We start from the raw sequence: 20,934 nt of genomic DNA, 5'->3' as shown, positions 1-20,934 counted from the left end.
CGGCGCCACTCCAGGGGGCGGCAGCCGGCCTGCCGGAGTTGCTAGGGTAAAAAAGTTCCGAGATGCCGTGCACGCGCGGCGCGCACACCTGTCTGGAATGGATAGGAGCAATCACTCGAAGAAGTAGTAGATGTGATATATTTTGACTTTCGAAAGGCTTTTGACAGAGTCCCACATGACATTCTCATAAGCAAACTAGGCAAGTGTGGTCTAGATGAAATTACTAATAAGGTGGGTGCACAGGTGGTTGAAAGACTGTACTCAAAGAGTAGTTATCAATGGTTTCCTGTCAAACAGGGAGAGCGTATCTCTAATGGGGTCCCACAGGGGTCAGTCCTGGGTCCAGTACTAGTCAATATTTTCATTAATGATTTGGATAATGGAGTGGAGAATCACAGAATATCAGGCTTGGAAGGGACCTCAGGAGGTCATCTAGTCCAACCCCCTGCTCAAAGCAGGACCAGTCCCCAGACAGATTTTTGCCCCAAATCCCTAAATGGCCCCTCAGGGATTGCACTCACAACCCTGGGTTTAGCAGGCAAGTGCTCAAACCACTGAGCTATCTCTCCCCTTCCCCCTCCTGCCATGTGCTTATACAATTTGTGGATGACCCCAAGCCGGGAGGGATCACAAGCACTTGGAGGCCAGGATTAGAATTCAAAACAACCTTGACAAATTAGAGAATGAGAGAGTTGTCTGAAATCAACAAGATGACATTCAGTAAAGATAAGTGCAAATACTTCACTTAGGAAGGAAAAATCAAATGCACAACTACAAAATGGGGACTAGCTGGCTAGGTGGTAGTACTGTTGAAAAGGATCTTTGAATTATAGTGGATCACAATCTGAACATGAGTCAATAATGTGATGCAGTTGCAAAAAAGTCAAATATCATTCTGGGGTGTATTATCAGGAGTGTCATATGTAAGACATGGGATGTAACTGTCCTGTTCTATTTGACACTGGTGAGGCCCGGACTGGAGTACTGTGTCCAATTCTGCCACCACACTTTAGGAAAGAGATGAATAAATTGGAGAAGAGCAACAAAAATGACAAAAGGTTTAGAAAACCTGATGTATGAGAAAAGTTTTTTTAAAAAAACCCTGGGTTTGTTAGGCTTGAGAAAAGAAGACTATGGGGGGAGAGGGATCTGATAGTCTTCAGATATGTTAAAAGCTATTATAAAGAGGTCAGTAATCAACTGTTCCCCATGTCCACTCAAGGTAGGACAAGAAGTAATGGGCTTAATCTGCAACAAGGGAGATATTAGGAAAAAGTTTCTAACTCAAAGTAGTTGAGAGCTCTGGAACAGGCTTCCAGGGAGGGTGTGGAATCCCCACAATTAGAGGTTTTTAAGAACCGATTGGACACACACTTGTTCGGGATGGTCTAGGTTTACTTGGTCCTGCCTCTGTGCAGGAGGGCTGGACTTGATGACCTCTCAAGATGTCTTCCAGCCCTACATTTCTATGATTCTGTGATAATCTTTCAAAAAACAATAACAAAAGCTTCACCCTCTTTCTGGTATTTATATCAACAAAATATTAAGAGACGAAACCTTTACAGTTATCTGTTGATCTATATTCTTTGAAAAAATGGCTAATATTTTTGAATTATATTTTATTATATGTTTTAAAAACAAGAAAAACTCCCTCAAAAACGTCCATTCTCTTAAATGCTCCAATACTCTTGAAAGCCTCCCCATATAAAAATGCATTAGGATGCTAGGATTTCTATACAATAGGTAGATGATGGTCCAGCTGTATACCTAGGATGGGGCACATGAAACTGGGCAAATCTTAGGACATTTAAGATGTGTTATTGCTGACACCATGTTCTGAATTCTGATCAGTACAAAATATAAGCCATTACTTTTTCTAGTCCTTCTCAGCAGCAGAATGGTGTCAGAGAGTGTAAATCATGGCATCTCTAGCAGGGAGCATGCAAGCACCACTGACATTTTCACAATTTAAATCATCTTGAGTAATAACCCTTTTAAGATGACTAATGTTACTGATTTTCCTGCATTAATAATAGTGCCGAATAGAACACAGAGGGGAAAAAAATCACTAGTGCACGAGGTCACATTTTAAAACTAAATGCATAGGTACATTTAACTCTTTATGTAAAAGCCAGCTTAACATAGATGGATTTACACACAGTAAAATCTGGCAATTCACATTTTTAAACCTGTGCCTGAGTTTGAATTTTTTTTTAAGTGAGGTCCCTTTTCGATGATTCTATGTAAAAGATCAAAATCAATAAGTCTGATTGCTTTCCCAGGTAGTTAAACTAAGTATATGTACTAAGTATATGGTTGAACATTTTTACTGTTTTTATTCACTATTTCAGAAAGCACAATATATGATGGATAATAATTCAGTACATTTTGTGGCATGTACCGTATTACTGAATGACATACAGAAAATTGTGGAAAATTAAAAAAACCATTAACTGATGTCTGCAGGCATACTGGGGCCAATCTTGTAGTCTTACTGCTGGCAAAACTCCCACTGTCTTCGATGGGTATTTTGCCTGCATGAACTGATAACTATTATTTACATTTATAATTTAAAAACACGTTTACATCCTTTGACCATTTGAGTTGGTTTTCCTATTTAAATGCATACGTTTTAAAACTCTTAATGACATGTAAGGTACAGGTGAATGTTAATTTCTTAAAAATATGAATGGAAACTAAATGTAAAGCAATTAATACCCCAATACATTAATGCCAATATCTTTTTCTTTTAGAATTACATATGAATTGATTGCACAAGAAAGCTAGGGACAGGTTATGCATAAATGAGGGTAGCGCTGTACACATTTCCCCATCCAGCTTTGCCAACAAACCTTTACCTTGACTTGCTATTTCCTTCCTTTTGTCTCTTGGGTTCTGCCAGTCATGCTAAACTGAGTGCTGATGTTTTGCTATGATCAAAGGGGAACTAAACTGCAACTTTATAAGGGGAACTAAACTGCAATCCTTTATACTGGTGATCTGAAATAGAATTTGAACTCTTAGCTCCAGAGGAAAAAAGGGATCGAGCAACCCAAATCTACCCCATCACCTAGCCCAACTGCAAAGTCTTTTAAGAAAAAAAAAAGTCTAAAGAGATAAGGCTCAACTTTGCATAGGGATCTGTTCTTGTGCCCTTTGTAGGATTAAACAAAAACATAAGAAAGAAAAAGATTGTTCAAACTATTAATTTAAACTCAAAAGGGTAGGGATGTTGTCATCCTGCTTTTTATAAAGTGCACAGTTCACTTTTGGCCCTAAATAATATAAATATATTAACAATGATAAGAATTTTGATTAAAATACTGAGATCAAATTCTAAAGCCTTAGCATAAAAATTAATTTAAAGGAAATAAAAACAAACAAACAAAAAACCCCAAACACCTGCTTAGAGGGTCTACTCACTAAGTGCAGGCTCTTATTTGGTCAACCATCAATGTACCCTTACATCTACAAGACATCAATACAAGCTATGAAAGTATGGGTATTTTATTAAGAATATAGTATTAGTCCATGAAGTTCCAAACTTAAGAATGTTCTCGAGTTACCTAGAGGTTACACATTTTTAGTGTGCACATGACCAAAAAACACAGTACAGTAACTCCTCGCTTAACGTTGTAGTTATATTCCTGAAAAATGCTACTTTAAGTGAAACAATGTTAGGTGAATCCAATTTCCCCATAAGAATTAATGTAAATAGGGCAGTTAAGTTCCAGGGAAATTTTTTTTTGCCAGACAAAAGACTACACACACACACACACACACACACTACAAGTTTTAAACAAACAATTTAATACTGTACACAGCAATGATGATTGTGAAGCTTGTTGAGGTGGTGGAGTCAGAGGGTGGGATATTTCCCAGGGAATGCCTTACTGTTAAATGATGAACTAGCACTCAGCTGAGCCCTCAAGGGTTAACACATTGTTGTTAATGTAGCCTCACACTCTACAAGGCAGCACGGATGGAGGGAGGGGAGATAGCATGGCAGAGAGAGACAGAGACACACACCCTGTGTGTGAGACAGAGATGTGTGCATTGCCCCTTTAAGTATGCTGACCGCACTCTAAGTACATTGCCTTTTTAAGTAGATCCGCAAGTTGAGACAGCAGCTGCTGCCAGCAAGCTCCCTCCATCCTGAGCTCTGTTGTGTTGTTCCTCCCCCGCACTGCTCTGTGGAGATGGGGTAAAGGACCGGAGGGTGGCAGGAGCGGGAGGAGGGGGACACCCTGACATTAGTAACCCTCCTTCCCCCCTTGCACGGTAAGTAAGTGGTTCCTGGGAGCAGCTCCAAGGCAGAGGGCAGGAGCAGCACATGGCAGTGGGGGGAGGGACAGCTGAACTGCCTGGCAATTGATAGCCTGCTGGGCGGCTGCTGCACAGAGAACTTAGGGGAGCTGATAAGGGGGCTTCCAGTCGACCCTGGTTCCAAGCCCCCACCAGCTAGCTCCAACGGGCTGCTCTTTCTGCAAGCAGTGGACAAAGCAGGCGGCTGCCAAACAATGTTATAAGGGAGCATTGCGCAACTTTAAATGAGCCTGTTCTCTAATTGATCAGCGACGTAACGATGAAACAACGTTAATGGGGACAACTTAAGTGAGGAGTTACTGTGATACTCACCTTACATTTAAAAATAGTAATACAAAGGTATATATTATTATTTATGTAGGAGGATTGGTAATCACAGACATCATCAGAGATATAAAATGCAAACAGAGGAGGGTGGTCTAATGGATAGGGTGTTAGCTTCCTGGAACTCAAGGATCCAGGTTCAATTTAATGACATGCCACAACCTTCCTTATTTCCTTGTTAAAGTTGTGTGGTCTCTCTGTACCTCAGTTCTCCATTTGTAAATGGGAATAATAGTACTCCCCTCTTTCACAGATGTGTTGTGAGGATATTATATATATAAAAAAATTGTGAGATGCTCAGATAATACTACAGTAATGGGCAATCTATCAGCACCTAAGATAGACAGAGGTCCATACTGCAAGGAGCTTATCTGTTAACACACACATTTTTATTCAACATATATATTTATACAAGTTATAATCTACTTATACAGACAACAGGAGTGAAGAAATTTGTCAAAATGTTACCCTAAGTAACTAAGGAGCCTAAGTCTAAAGTTTAAGTGATTTAGGCACTCAGGGGGCCTAAATACTATTGATTTTCAATGGTACTTAAACTCCTAAGGGCCTATGTCACTTTTGAAAATTTTACCCTTTATCAGCATGCCTGTGTGAGAGCATCACAGACAGCATGTGAAAAAGAACGAGTGGGGCACTAAAATAAGGGGAAGCAAGAGAAGAATCAGTGGGGAGATACAGCTCTGTATACAGATTGTCCAAAATGACAGCACTGATGTTGTGGTTTTAGCTTTAAGTTTTGGAATTTCCTGAGTTTTGGAATGCTTGTTATTTCAGCTATAACGATACATTTTTTCCCTTTGTCAGAGGTTACACTAGTACCGAATAACATTTTTAAAGAAGATCCAAAAAGTTGACTACAAATGCCCAAACTCAACCCCATTTACAATACTAGCATCGCATATCTCTCTTCGCCTTTTGTGTGTATTCTTACCTGCCAAAAGGAGATGTGACTGTCTGTGTTGGAATAAGTGGCAAGGTACCGTCCATCAGGAGCAAAAGCCACAGCCGTTATTGGCCCTTTATGGCCATGGATAGTCTAACAAAGAGGAAAAAATGTAGTTTAGAAGATTAATTACTCAGCACCATTGCGGTGCCACACAGACACAAACTGAACGCAAAGCGAACAGCGTGTGTATCTGTAGAAATGACTTATAAATATAGGTCATAATTGTCAGTCAGAACAAAGTATAGTGAAGAGATCATAGTTTGGCAAACTGAAAACCAAATATAATTTCATTCTTTCATAAATGAGAGTGAATTTAGTGATAGGGTAAGGTAGCGCTGTGACAGCCTGGGAGGCAGAAGGCCTCTCTCTGTGTGTTCTCAGAACAGGTACAGCGTGTACAGCAGCAGCTGAAGCTTCCCCATGCTACTCCATTGTTGTACATCAGTCCTAAACTAGATACAACAGTAATAAAGTCTCCATGCCATCCCTGCTTTCTCTGCTGAGACTGTTAACAATGATGCCAATTGTGGTGGTTTTGCATACAAGTACGAGAACATTGTCCATTTTCAGTGATTCTGAAGAAATGTTCTGATAGAATGGTAGAAAAAGGTTCAGACTTTCAAAATTACAACCTTAACTAGAAGAAAAGGGAATTATTCTTCTCTTGGTTATTTGCACTAATAGTGCTAAACTCTGTTTAAAATGTCAGGCATGAAATTCAGAAGCTGATTGTTCAGAAACCTTTGGTGGAACAATTTAAAGCATTTACTTGCCAACCTTCATCTGCTGGGAAGGTGATTATACCTATACCTGGTATGTTTTGTGGTCAAAATGGAACTGGCAGTTAGGGAATGACATCCCATCTACAGCTTTACAGTCACATGATCAGCGATTCTTTCTTGTTACCCAGCTTCCAAATCTTATGCCTTATGTTTGAAACCTCAGAGAATTTTTCACCTGTGTCTTGTAAATCTTTGGAGACTGCTAAATTCCAATGAATCTGCAGATATTATTTTTGCATAGCTCCCCAACATTTTCTCCACCCCTGCATAAATATGTGCTATCAAGGATACAGCAGCCTCTTGTGGCAGCTGGTCCAGAGAAATAATGTGGATCCCCATAGCTATTCAGTGAAGATGTCTCCTGCCTATTGCCAGGGGTTCCAGTTGCTGCGTAATGTCAAATTAGGAACAAGATGATAGCAAATTAGGGACCACCACTTCCAGTATTACAATCACAGACTCCATCCTGCTTGATTATTATATGTGGACATTAGGTTCAGGGCTGTGACCTTTGGAGAGGCCCATAGCATACTGAATACATTTCCTGTTGTCCTAACAATGATTATTTACAGGTTGACTGACATTCTGCCAGCTAGTATACACCTTCAAAGGCGGTGTGTGAGAGGGAAGTCTCTCTCATTGGGTTTCATTTCTGTTAGCCGCAGAAAAAAGAACCACCATGTGCACTTGAAGAAATGACAAATGGGACATTGGGGAGAGAAGATGCAATCAAGAATTTTTCTCAGATAGGGTGAGGGTTGTTAAATGATTCTCATGTAATCCGAATAGGAGCACCCCGCTCGTCTTTCATGATTAGAAGTTAACCTCTTTCTCCCTGATCCTTAATGCCAGGTACTCTTAAAAAACCAAACCAAACCATGCCTTTGACCATGACTGGTGCTTATATTTTTTCTTCCTATCTTGGGCTGCCAGTGGTAGTTATCACTGCTCTTCAGGGGACCACAGAACTTCAGGAGTGGAGAGGCCCATAGCAAGATGTTGGGAGGTTATTTGCATGAGATCTCCTCTTGGTGCACAGTTTTTTTTTCTTTGACCTCTGTGTAGCAGAACTGACCTTTCCTCCACCTGCTGTGAAGTCAGTATCCACAAATGGCTTTCGACTATTTATATGGCTCAAAAAGCTTCATAGATAAGATAAGATAGAATAGGACCCTATGTTTATCTACCATAATTAAACAAATGTAAATCAGAGGACGCAGAAGGAAAAAATTAATTTAAAATAAAATGAAATAATTAAATTACTGGACCAGAGAGTCTTTGCACAACATTAACATGACACATTTTTACAGTGGGAGTTTATCATCCCATGGTAGCAGTAACTCAAGGAAAGAACATATGACATGATATATTTAAATTTGAAATGTCACCATAAAATTCATTATAACCATTACAATGACAGCAATCAATATTTTTGAAGCTTACAGACAGTAAGCACACTCCATTCTCCGTTACGTGAAACAAGAAAGGTGCTATTTGGAGGAACATGTGATGACATTACAATAACAAATGAGAAAAATGCTCAAGACTAAATTTTCAAAAGCCCCAGAAACTACACCTGCAAAGTTTGACAGCGTGCCACCTTGTACACAGAAAAACCTCCACTTGCACTCAGAATGGGTATTCCTGCTATTACAACACACGTTTTGCTTTGGCACCTACGTGCTTGCTTGAATACGTTTTTAGAAATCACTCTCTCTCAGCAGGTCTCCTGACATCAGCAAATGAAAACATATTTGCAGGTCACTGCAAAGGAAAACCTTCATTCTCACAAGTATACAAAATAGGTTGATTTCAGAGCCATCAAATCACAGAATCACAGAAATGTAGGGCTGGAAGGAGCCTCAAGAGGTCATCTGATCCAGCCTCCTATGCTGAGTAAGACCAAGTATACCTAGACCATTCTTGGCAGGTGTTACAAATCATCCACATTCTCTACAGGCAAGTCTTCTCCTCTAACTACTTTCCCACACAATGAGCCTTGAGCCTCTGCAGGGGGAGAAAGGTGCCTGGGGCCAGTGCAGTTTAGTAAAGTCTGAAATCCTCGAAACCTACCCCTCCACTTTATTCACATACCAAGAGGAGAGGAGAATAATCAGGAAAACAGAGACAGAATCGGGAACGGGAGGAGTGTGTGTGTGCGTGGGCAAATGGAACACATTCTCAATTTGTAACCAACTGAAATGTTCTTAACACAACTGTTTTTGGGGGCCAGAATTTAGAGCTTTAGGGACCACAGGGTGGACAGCGCTGCATTAGACCTGATCTGAGCCTGTTTTCCTTGCACGTTTAAAACTCCCAGTGACATCACTGAGCATTTTGGATGCTCAAGGGGTGCAGGATCAAGGACAGGACAAAAGGTTCTATAAGAATGAAAAGAACTATATAAGAGCTATGTATTAATTATTAATTATATATTATTATTATTAATTTATAAGCATGGCGTCTCCACGTGCTAAATCTCCTAAACTTTGGCCAGAAAAAGCCTCCCCCACCCTTTGTCTCTCAAATTCAGCAAAGCAATACCAGAGTCCCAACAAGGAATCTATTTTTGTGTAAATTTGTACTTAGGCCATTTTCCTATCTAATTGTCCCAAAGGCCACGAGAGATCATTTGAAGCCTCTACAATCTGTTATGTACATTCTTATTTACAAAAATGTTGAAACCCATCAAATATCCAGATAGAGCACCAAAACCATTCAAGTCAATGTAAACTTAGGCGTGTGCTTTTAGTCAACATTTCTGTTTTAAATATTTTGACAATTTCTTTTCAATGTGCTAATTACCTCTCTGCCAATAAAATTGAATTAAATCATTTTACAAACAAATCTCTTGCCAACTTGCAGTTTTTAAATCAAATCAAAGCCATTTGTCAGGTATCTTAACAAAATATGGCTTTAATTGAATTGCTTTTTAAAGAAGAATACTTAGGTTACAAAAAACGGTTTTAAATTGCATGTCTAAAATATTTACTTGGGAGTTTATTGTTAAGTGGGAGTAATAATTCTTTTATGGGCAAACTAACCTGTCAAACTAAGTTGTTTTTATTATGTAAATTCTTGCATGGCCTGAACTTTGTTCTACTTGACTACCTTACAATAACAGAATTTGATATTTTTTAACATCTTTTCTATTTTTGGTGAATTTAGTGCTCATACTGAAAAATCTACAAATAATGGAAAATGCATAATTAAGTCTTAAAATACATAGCATTTTATTTTAGAATTTCAAGTTTCTAATATTTAAAAAGGTATTTAGGTTTAAAAAGTAAGAAGACTTATGACTGCCAAAACCTACAGTACACATCTCCCAGCAAAGCACATACTTGGCATGTTTCAGCATCACTTGCCCTTCTGAAAACGGGAAAGCTCTTGGGATGCACAGGCTTGCAGCACTGTTCCTTTCCTACTGATTGACATCATCATTTATGTCCAAACTTGATTAAATTAGCAGCATACAATTAAAATCTTTTGGACAACTGCCATAAAATGTTAATTAAAAGTTCAAACCTTTTGTAGCAGATGAAATGTAAAGGAATTATTTAAAAGACATAATACTCAACCACTAGTGGCATGTAACATTTGCTCACATATACTTTAAACCAGCGGTTCTCAAACTTTAGCAAGGTGAGAACCCCCATTTTGATTTATAATTTTTTGCAGACTCCCAAGCTCCTCTGTCAGCCCCAGGCACCACCTCCACTCCACCCCTTCCCCCAACGCCCCACCCCTCCTCTCCCCAGCCTCTTTCTGCCCCGTCCACTGAGCATGTCCCATCCCCACTCCTCCACCACCCTCCCAGTACCTTCTGCACGCCAGGGAACAGCTGTTCAGCAGCATGCAGGAGGCACTGGGAAGGTGGGAGGGAGGAGGAGGGGTTGAGGGAGGGAAGGGGAGGAGTTGATGAGCAGGGCCGGTGGACCCCCCCTGGAGTGCCCTTGGGTCCACGGACCCCAGTTTGAGAAATATTGCTTTAAACTATAACCTGTAAACTGCGCAGCAATAGATATACAATTCACAAACAGTTGTAATGAAATATATTTCATGTAAACCCATACAACCAAAGATCTTTCCAAGGCCTAGTCTGGATTCCTAACTTGGGCGAAACTCCAATTGACTTCAACATTACAATCACATCCATCATCTTCTACCTAAAGCAAAAACCTATACGCAATTTTTATGTGCATAAGACCCAGAGTCAGGAGCCTTGGATTCTACTCCTGTTCCTGTCACTGACTTGCTGTGTGACCTTTAGAAAATCACTACTCTCTGTATCTCAGATTCCCCAGCTGTAAATTTGGGGTCATGATGCTTATTCATCTTCGTAAAGCACTTTGAAATCTATGTATAAGCATTATTTTAAATTTCAAACAGGAGCACTATCTTTCACTTGAATGAAAAGCTAAATACTTTTTGTGTAGCTTTACTTGGGCCAAATTCACAGCTGATGTATTACTTAATATTTACATTAGGCAGTGTCTGGAGTTCTAAGCAAAACTGGGGCTCCCTTGTGCTCGATGTCGCACCCTATCTGAAGATCTCACAATCTGAGAAGGCAAGTGACATCAAAAATACTCGGCTAAAACAGATCCAGTTTTTAAATATATCTATAAACAACTGTCATTTTTTGTGATAATTATGAATATTTAAATCATTATGAATTGACTGATTTCTTATAGGCATCACTGCTAAATTATTCTTAAGGAGAGATCTGTAGTACAGAATGATAGCATTATGGATCAGTTAGGAGAGAACATTCCACACTCAAGAACAGGATGGAAGAAGTCATGAAAATATTTGCATGAGAAGCTGACAAAGGGTCAGACAAAACTGGCATTGTTGGTAGACTGTAGGAGATGAAACTGGTACAATAAGAGACAAGAGTAGTCAAATAAAGAGGGGCAGAATTGTGAAGGGTCTTGAAAGGTAGGACAAGAAGTTTGAACTTGGTTCGGTGAAACAAGGGCAGCCAGTGAGAGAAAAAGTTAATACAGTAGAACCTCAAAGATACAAACACACCAGAGTTATGGACTGACCGGTCAACTGGACACCATGTGAAGTAACCAATCAGGCAGCAGCGGAGACCAAAAAACCAAAAAAACAAAAACCAAAGCAAACACTGTACTGTACTGTGCCTGTATTGCATCTTAAAGGCAGGCACATCTGGGCTGCCTGTCCCCAACCCATCCGCACGGCACCCACTTACATCTAGGAGTGAAGACACTGGGACTGCCAGCCCAGGGCAGCTGGCAGAGCAGGAGCAGCACTGGGTCTGCGCTGCTTTCACCCCTGCCTCTCTCCCCTCCCACTGTTTTCACCTACCTCCCCCGGCTGGGAGCGGGACAAGCTTGCAGTCTGACCCAGGGAAAGAAGCTGCCTGCCAGGAAGCTGCTGGCACTGAGGAGGGAGCTGCTGGAATCTGGCTTGGAACTGGAGCCCAAACTGCACTTTGTTCACAGTTACAAACATTTCAGAGTTACGGACAATCTCCATTCCTGAGGTGTCTGGAACTCTGAGGTTCTACTATATGATCAAAGCAACCTGTAAGGAAGATGATCTTAGCAGTTGCTTTTGTATGGGCAGAATGAAGTGGTGGTTCAGGGATCCTGGAGAAGAGGTAACAATACGTACGGTGAGAGATTCTGGATTAAAGTTTGCCCATCTAGACAGATATTTTAGAAATATTACGGAAGTGGGAAGGTTTAGATACAGCCGGAGTATACAGGGCAAGAGAGGATGGTATTGATGATGGCTCCCAAGTTGCAGCCCCAAGAAACATCTTCAAGTTTGGATGCCTAAACTGATGCAACTAAACCAATATTCAAAAGTGCTGTGCCTGAGTACCTACAGATCTTAATGACTTCAGTGGGAGCTGTAGATGATCAGTGCTTCTGAAAACCAGGCCACTAAAGGCCTGACGCTGCACCATGTAAGTAAATGGGAGTTTGCCACTGACGTCAATAAACTCAGGTTCAAGCCATTAGGTGGTTAAAAACAGATGTATTTCCTGAGTTTAGGAAAACCCTGTTTGAAAAATTTGGCATAAGTGCCTATAAAACTAATTTTGAAAATATCTTTTTCCTATTATTGTGCAATAAAAATACTAGAATTAGAAATGCACAACCGTTTAAACTATTTTCTGAAAAATATGCACAGTATAATTATTGTTTCTGCACGGAGAGCCTCTGTGCTGTATCAGGCTAAAACCTGGCATTAAATGGCAACATTATAATCTCCCTATTGAGAACTGGGTTTGTACCATTATAACTTGAATTACAATAGGAAGATGCACCCTATAATTGATGGTGGGAAAGTACAGTAGCTTACGTGACAATAGAAAGTAAGATATACTGCACTTACAAGAGGTCATGTATTAAGAATCTATTGTAATATTTTCTTACTGTACATCATGTACAAGATATGTCGACTTAAGCAAACCCTTGTGCCTTTAATGTAATCTCTATTGCTTAATGATAAGGAAAACTAAAAGGCCAATTAATTATATGATTCAATATTTAGACCATCAAACTCTTTAGCACTTAACAAGCAATTAATATGTGTCAATGAAAAATGTTTTGGTAATACAAAGGTGAAAATCAATAGCACTAGCGTACTTGTTGCACTCTTTACCACTGACAATTTATCCAAATAACTACAGTCCTTAAGGGAGCCACATCACTCTGATGTTTTAATTTATGTACTTTCCTAGCTGACGTTAATCCTTTAAAACACAGATTTACCTTTTCCATGGGTTATTCAATGTGCATTTGGCAATGCTCACCCTTTTATTTACTTGTCAGGTAAATAAGCATATCACAAAATCTATGTAGCTCAATCAGAAGCATTTTATTTGAACCAATGTTCTTGCTTTTTAGGCTTGATTGGCCAGCCGAGGCAATTTTATTGCTGTGCTAAAGGCTACCTGGAAGGATGTGCGCCTCTGCTGCTTCCATAAGGAAGTGCATGATAAAATGTTTGTTTAGTTTTTTTACCTTTTGGATTACATTCAAAATGGGTAGGTTTTCTGCTTGGAATTAGTTACTGAATTTATGGAAAAATCGAATATATGTGCATATAACAGTGGCACTGGTTTAGGGATACGGTTTATTTTGAACAAGAAATATGGTGGGACAAAGTGCAGCTGTTTGTAGCATCCCTCTGCCCAACGGATTGATTTGTTTTTTTTTCTTCCCCTAAATGGGGGATGCTCTTGGGAGACTATTTGACTTCTGCACCTGCCTGTGTTGCTGTACTGAAGCACATCATATATGGAAGCTAGGAACAATCTATTTCAAGGTCTAATATTTCCCAAACTCTACACTGAAGTAAGTCGTCCTGTCAAAGGTAAATACCTGTGCTAAGTGTTGAATTCCACTGCAGCAATATTCCAAAGTATTTTATTTTAATCAGCAGTTAAAAAAAGTATTTTAAATACAGAACTGGATATTAATGTAACTACTGCACCGCTGCAGAAACATACATTTATTACCACCACCATCTCCACCACCATTATGGATATCTACTCCCAAAACTCTGTAGGTATATGAACAGAAAGGAAATGAAGATATTGCGTTATCAAAGAAAGCAACATACCCAAATGTATCACACAGAAGTATTATAATCCCAACACATACATAATAAAAGTCTGGAAACCTAGCCTTGAACTGTGCCATCTATGTGCTTTGACCAAATATTAAGCAGGAAGAGATTAGACAGCCTCCTGTCCCCAGAGAACACGCTGTCTACTGCTTGTAGCTTGGAAAGTTAGGCAGTTCCAGGGCTCCACTTCCACCAAAGGAGATAGAGCAAATCAATCCTGGTTATTTGCACATTAAAAATTAGAAGTCTTTGAAGCTCTCTCATTAACAACCAGCCAGTGACACTGATTTTGGGGGCAAATCCTCTTGAGCAGTGTAGCGGGGTAGTCACCCCGCTTAGGTCCAGAGGGGTTAAAAACAGCCTGGGAGGGGGCTATGGCTGGAGAAAGCAGCTTTTAGGCTGGGCTGATTGGGGGAAGTGGCTGCAGCTGGGGCCACACCCCAAACAGACTCAGCTGGCCCTATAAAGGCAGAGAAGCCAGGGGCAGACAGACAGTCTTTCTCTGTTTGTAGAGGGAGAAGGGCCTGGCTGTAGGGAGCTAGAGGCAGGGTACCTGTGTGGAGCAGGGCTGGGGAAAGGCAGAAGAGCTGGGGAGCTCCAGCCTGGAAAGCCCCAGGCTGCAGCCTAGCAGTGGGCCAACAGGTACTGGGGTTGCAGAGGGCAGCCCAGGGGTAGGCAAAGGCAGCAGGTCCAAACCCAACCTTGCCAGTGATGAGTAGGCTGATACTGCAGTCTGCCCCACGGCGTGGGGGGCTAGATGATGACTGGCAGTAGCCTTATACTGAGGCAAGGTGGGGATAGTGGGTGGGGGTTCCCATGGGAGGGGGAGACCCTGAAAGAAAGGGGTTAAATGCCAGGGGCAGCACCCCAACTAACAGGGCACTGGGGTCCAGGGAGGGACACGGGGGCCAAACAGCAGTGGATCACCGGCCTGCAGAGGGCGCTCTGGGCTGGAAATCGAGCTAATTCCCTGAGAGACCAGCAGGAGGCGCCGCGGCGGTGAGTCCAGGCGCTTACAAGCAGTCATGTTGATGTGCTCTGCAACAGCAGCAATATACATCTGTTTTTCAATGGTACACTAAATAAAACACATTACAATAACAATGCAGTCTAAGTCACAATTGCATGGTTCACTATACCAAAGTCCATGTCTGGAAGAGTGAGACACAATCTCTAGACACGTTGGTGATGATAAAGGACACCTGACCTCCATGAAAACCTCAGCTTGCATAAAAACTTGGTTCACTTTGCAGTAAAAAAAATACCCCCAAATCTACAGCATACCTAATCAATAAAGAAGGCTGCATCAAACAAGCTAGATCCTCTAGATCAGTGGTTATCAACCTTTGCTATATCATGACCCCATATTACGAAAAAAAAGTTTGGGGACTTCCCTCTCCCATCTAGCCATAAAGAAAGAAAGGGTGGTGGAGATCCGCCTATACTTGTCTGTAAATCCCTCCAGAGGTCTTCCCATTCTGGTGCAGAGCCAATGCATGAGATCCTTCCATACCACACAAGCCATACCAAATAATCTTATCTGACACTTCAACCAGCAGTCTCCATTATGTCCCAGCTGAATTTTAATGTGAATGCAAAGCGCTGAGAACAGAAACCAAACCATAAAGAGTTTTGAAAGTCAAAGCCAATCCTTGGAATTGCACTAAAAATGCATTGGAAAACCAGAAAACCTATGGAGCACAAATACAATATGCTCTTTGTGTGAAGCACTGTTAAATAAGCAGATGGATGCATTTTGTAGTAGCTGAAGTTTCTGAGTTATCAGGTGTAGCCTTATACAGACTGCACTGCATTACTGCAATTTGAAGGTGACGAAAGCATGGGCAATGATGGTGATGTCTGTATAAGATAGGAAAGGTCACAACTTGTAGCCCCAATTGACAATGAAAACAAAAGTTTTGCCTAAAACTGCTATCTGGCCATTCTGAAACAATCCAGGAGCCAACAAGATTCCTAGATGACTAAAACAAAGGTGTATAGATAAGTGTCAACAGCATACTACAGCCTAAATAAATGATTTCACTGTCCCCTCAGAAGCCTCACCCGCACATTGCTATTTACATATATCATCAGAAGTGGATCAAATAATGCCCTTTATTGTTAACTGGTGATATTTATTCGAATCAGTATGACAAACAGATCCCATAATTTAAGATTATTGTCAATGTCATTTAAATTGGTATGGTGTAAAAGAAAAGACAGTCACCCAAGATACATTAACTCCTATTCTAGATCACTGTCTTGTAGTCATCAACTAGAGCTGCTATGGCCAAGCAGCAGTGCAAATTGCTAGGCCCACTGCATATTTTTCTTCTCTTGGTGGATCATCTGTAGAAGTAGCACACATCTGTGTAATAGCACTCTTGTAGTGGTCTCTAGCACGCTGAACCTGTTTTATTACCCAGCTCCTTGTATTTCTACAGATTTCTGCCCAATTTTCTATCATTTCAGAATACATAATTTAATTCACTGGCAACTTACACCCTTATATTTACTTATGATTTATACCTACAATTGACTGGCATATCTGGATCTACAAAACATGGTTTAGGAAGTAATCAATACTCCATTATGGAATTGACCTCTGATTTCAAATAGTAGCTTGCTGTAGCTGTGTCTGATTAAGATTAGCCCATAGTCTAAAGATTCCTGTGTTCCAGAAGGTCTTTATAGATCACTAGTATAGTGTTATAGCACACCCCCACACTAACTTTGCACAGCTTTCTAAATGCAACACTACTAACTTGTGGTGTTATTGTCAACAAATATTTTTACATGTAAAATACTAAAAAAAACAAACACAGAAACAAAAAACACAAGCCCATAAGTATGGTGGATTTTGAGTAATGCAAAACTTAAGAATTCTGTGTTCCAGCTTCTCCCCCGCCCCCATGCAACTGAAAAGCAATTTACAACTAAGGGCCCTATCTTCTGCTATATCTAGAGCCTTCAGCCCTGATTTGCAAACTCATTCTCTGCCTTCAAATCCTTCCTCAAAATTCATTTATTTTGGGTATTCCACTAACACCACAGGTGTCAGTCACCATTGCCATTTCTGCACATGATCATGACTGTATTGTAAGAAAAACAAAAAAACCCAAAAGACAATGCAACAAAATAACTTGAATGTTCAATACATTAAGTTCCCATAGAAGAAACTTGAAAGGTTCTCTTTTTCCCTTGTACCACCTATAATTCTGTCACTCCACAATCATCCTCTAACCCTTGATTCCCATCTTCTCTGTACTGTATTTCTTAAAAAGGGGATTTTGGGGTTTAGGTTTTAAAAATATCTAATCTGTAAAACACTCTCCATCCATGTGCCATTACAGTATATAAACAATAATAATAGTCTGATATAATTAAGTTTGACGCCTTTGTTTTAAGAAAGCTCACTTTCTACAGATATTCTATTTCTCTCTTCTTTGCTTGTCTCTAGTAAATTCTGCCTTTCTGGTTCTCTCACTTGCCTTTCAAAACACATACCAAAGTGTCAAATTTTCTTACAGTGTGTTATGTGTTTAGATACACATTTTATAGTGTGAAACAATCAAAAGTACATATTAAAGTTAAACAGTTTTATGTATAAAGACAGATGTTAAAATAATTTCTTCAATTTTTGTTGCTGCTCCTAAAAACTAATTTTTTTCTCAAAAATGTCTAAATGTGAATTTCAAAAATAATTCAAAATCCTCATTCAACAAACATTTATGTTCAGCTATTTTAACATATTTTCACTAAAAAAAGTCAAAATCTAAAGACATTCTTAGTAATTCAACTGGTATGTTCATTCAAATAATGCTGGCACTTGCAATAAAAATTGAGTACTATACCAGCAAAAAAGAAAAAAGCATATTTGCCTTTTATTTTTTAATTCATTTTCTGCCTGTCCTTCAAACAGCTTTTCAATAATATCAAGATAAAGTCAAAGCACATGTACAAAAGAATTTAACTTAATAAAACATAACAACTTTTAGTCTTCTGGTAATATAATTTTGTATCAACCATTCTGCATCAACAATTACTTAGTATTAAAATGCGAATTGTATGATTTGACAGCCAGCATTCAATGAGAGCACAAAGTGACCTTGAACAGCAGTGTATAAAAATACATTTATCACTGAAATGGCATGCTGGCTGTCAGTCAATATATGCCTCTCATTTGTTAGGAGGTTCTCCTGCTGTGATTCCCTCATTACAATTTGCTTTTACTTCCTGGGCAAATGACAACCAGAAAATGAGGCAGCTTCTATCTTGACCAAACTTAATCCAGAAAAAAATAGATGACAGCTGCAGCCAACCAAGTGTTACAGGGTGTTTTACACAATGTTTCTAAATTGTACTGCTATATATCCTTAATGCTACAAACTATTAAATAGGATAGCCAAGGAACCAGCCTCACTGTCTCTAAAACCATCACATTTTATTAAGTTATGCATGGTGATCTGCAAAAATCAATCCCGCTTATTTTTCAAACAAACCAGATGTTGACAAACATTTGATTTACATTCTGCTTTAAGAAACATACCGTTTTTTCCCCCAGTTTAAGATACTTCAGATGACACCATCAAAATTCATATAGCAATTAACTTCCCCTATACATATAGAATGGTTAGGCCCAGATGACAATATTAATCTTTTCATGCATGCAGTTACTAGTTTATCTAGATGTTTTTAATACCGTACCAATCATCATATAATCTGAGCACTAGTATGTAATGGATTCTTGCTACTGAAGTTTAATCTTCCCACTGCAATTATTGTTTTAAAGGAATTCCAAACAGCTGATTGGTTAAATGTTACGCTATAGTTATTATTTTAAATTATTTTCTTAAAGGTGCAGTATATGCCATACATATATGGTCCAGAAAAACAGAAGAGGAAATAAAGCATTTATAGGATTTTAATTTTTTTTTAAATATTCTTCTTTTGTAATATGCAAAGTAAAATATAATGAACGTACATACATATTGTAATAAAGTAATAAAAGGGGTATATAAATATGCATATAAACAATGACGATTAATTCAGAAAGTGCATAAAATCCACATCACAGGGCAAATTATAACTCCTGAATTTACATGTGCTAACTGCTATAATTCATTGCAAAGTACTGGTTCTTGAACCACAAATCCCGTAAGATCGATGTTCGATAGGTGGGATGATGATTGGGTTGATATCCTAGCTCTAGAGAGCACTTTACACAAAGAAAAAACTTTGAACTTTTTCCAAAAACATAATGTGGAACAGAATCACCATTTATTAGTAAGACTTTATCTAACCAACTTTCAACATGCAAATCATATTCTTAATGGGAATAGCTGCATAAGTGCTAGAAATAAATAAAATTAGGAAGCGTTAAATAATATTAATTCACTCAAATAATGTCATTCCAGATTCATTAAGAGATTACATTACAAAGGAGCATAGAACACAAATAAAAGGCAACAGTATGCTATCAAACTAGAGTACTAACAGCTTTTTTGGAAATAGATCTAATTTGATTCTAATTTGAATGGCAATATACCTACCGTAGTTAATTAAATAATTTATAGGAAGTTTGGGGGTAAAAATTCTCCCAACCCTATTCTATTTCTCTTTGTTTAAAATATCTTTGGTAAAGTTCAAGAAAGAAATGCACATTTTTTCCTGGGGAGGCTACTGAATTTTACTATCATTTTGGTACAAATTTAGGGTAGCACTACATCAGCATTGTGGTGACATAGTATCACATTAGTGATTTCCTAATGTCAGAGGATAACCACTTTCAGTAACAAAAAAATAAAGAAGAGGTACATGTACCCTAATAGTATACACATTTTGACAATAACAGCACCACAAGCAAACTCCTCCCCTCCAAAGAAAAAAAATCAAACAAAAACAGCAAAAGAAACTCATAACTCACTCATATTAAAAAATTATAATCTTTTAATCTAATCTGATTGGAACAATGGATTGTGACTAAAAGATTCAATAAAATCCTTAAAATAAAAATGGAGAACATGGGAAGAAAACTTTTGTTATTAAACTGACTTCTGATGGAGACAACATGGAAGAATTATATAATTTATTCAAGAACTCTGTATAAATTTTCCAGTTTTCAAGATATGAACTTTTTAAAATGAGCAGCAGTGATATAAAGAAACAGTTCTATGCTTAAGTAACATTATATGTCTTACGATGTCAAAGACAGACATCACAGAATTACTGTAGAATCTCCTTAATTGGGACACTCTTGCAGCGAGTTTAGCATCCCAAAGGAGCAGCTGTGCTGATTAAGAGAAAAAGCTATTAAAAAATAAAGTCTGATTAGATTTAATATGAAAAACTACTGTACTGAAAAACACACGCTATATAGTCTCATTCTGTATAAATACACACACTCTTACCTCTTTTTCTTCTTTTTAAAATAAAAATGATTTTAAAATAATTATAAACATTTAAAATAATTTCCTGCATTTCACCTGTCTTATTTCTTTTAAACTCTGGTTAACCTCTGTAACCAAAGACTGGCATTTATAATTTCACACCTATTTAACAACAGGACTACTCACTGAGGTAAAAGAAGAAGAATTTGGCCCTAAACATTAAAGAACATTTAGTCCTTTGGCACTGACCAAACGTTCTTATAAAGCTAAATTTTTGCTAACGCTCTCCTATTTAAGCAGCAGTCATTGCAATGTGCAATCAGTTCTGAAGGGTAAATCAGGTTCCCAAGAAATGTTCCAATGAATTGACTATTTCTTTTAATCAAAGTGTATTTGCTTATGACACCATTTGGACTCAGGGAGCAGTTTGACTGGCTAAAGTTTGTTCTTAAGATCCCACTGTGAGGTCAAGGTAACTAGTCACTTGAATGAGGCAGGCAGAAATTGACCCTAAATATTATTTTATTGT

General features: G+C 38.8%; 1 protein-coding gene across 3 annotated transcripts in view; it reads right to left on the bottom strand.

Moving 5' to 3' along the window:
* Positions 1-20,934, bottom strand: part of WDR7 (WD repeat domain 7) — a 349,222-nt gene that overhangs the window by 10,524 nt on the left and 317,764 nt on the right. For all 3 annotated transcript variants that reach the window (XM_045021793.1, XR_006580538.1, XR_006580539.1), the window contains exon 26: positions 5,603-5,707. In XM_045021793.1, the coding sequence (XP_044877728.1) occupies positions 5,603-5,707 (105 nt within the window). The remainder of the gene's footprint in view (positions 1-5,602; positions 5,708-20,934) is intronic.

Source organism: Mauremys mutica, chromosome 6 (genome assembly GCF_020497125.1).
Source record: "Mauremys mutica isolate MM-2020 ecotype Southern chromosome 6, ASM2049712v1, whole genome shotgun sequence".
Classification (NCBI taxonomy): Eukaryota; Metazoa; Chordata; order Testudines; family Geoemydidae; genus Mauremys; species Mauremys mutica.
The sequence above is the reverse complement of the archived record's forward strand: the minus strand, read 5'-3'. Positions and strand labels throughout refer to the sequence as shown.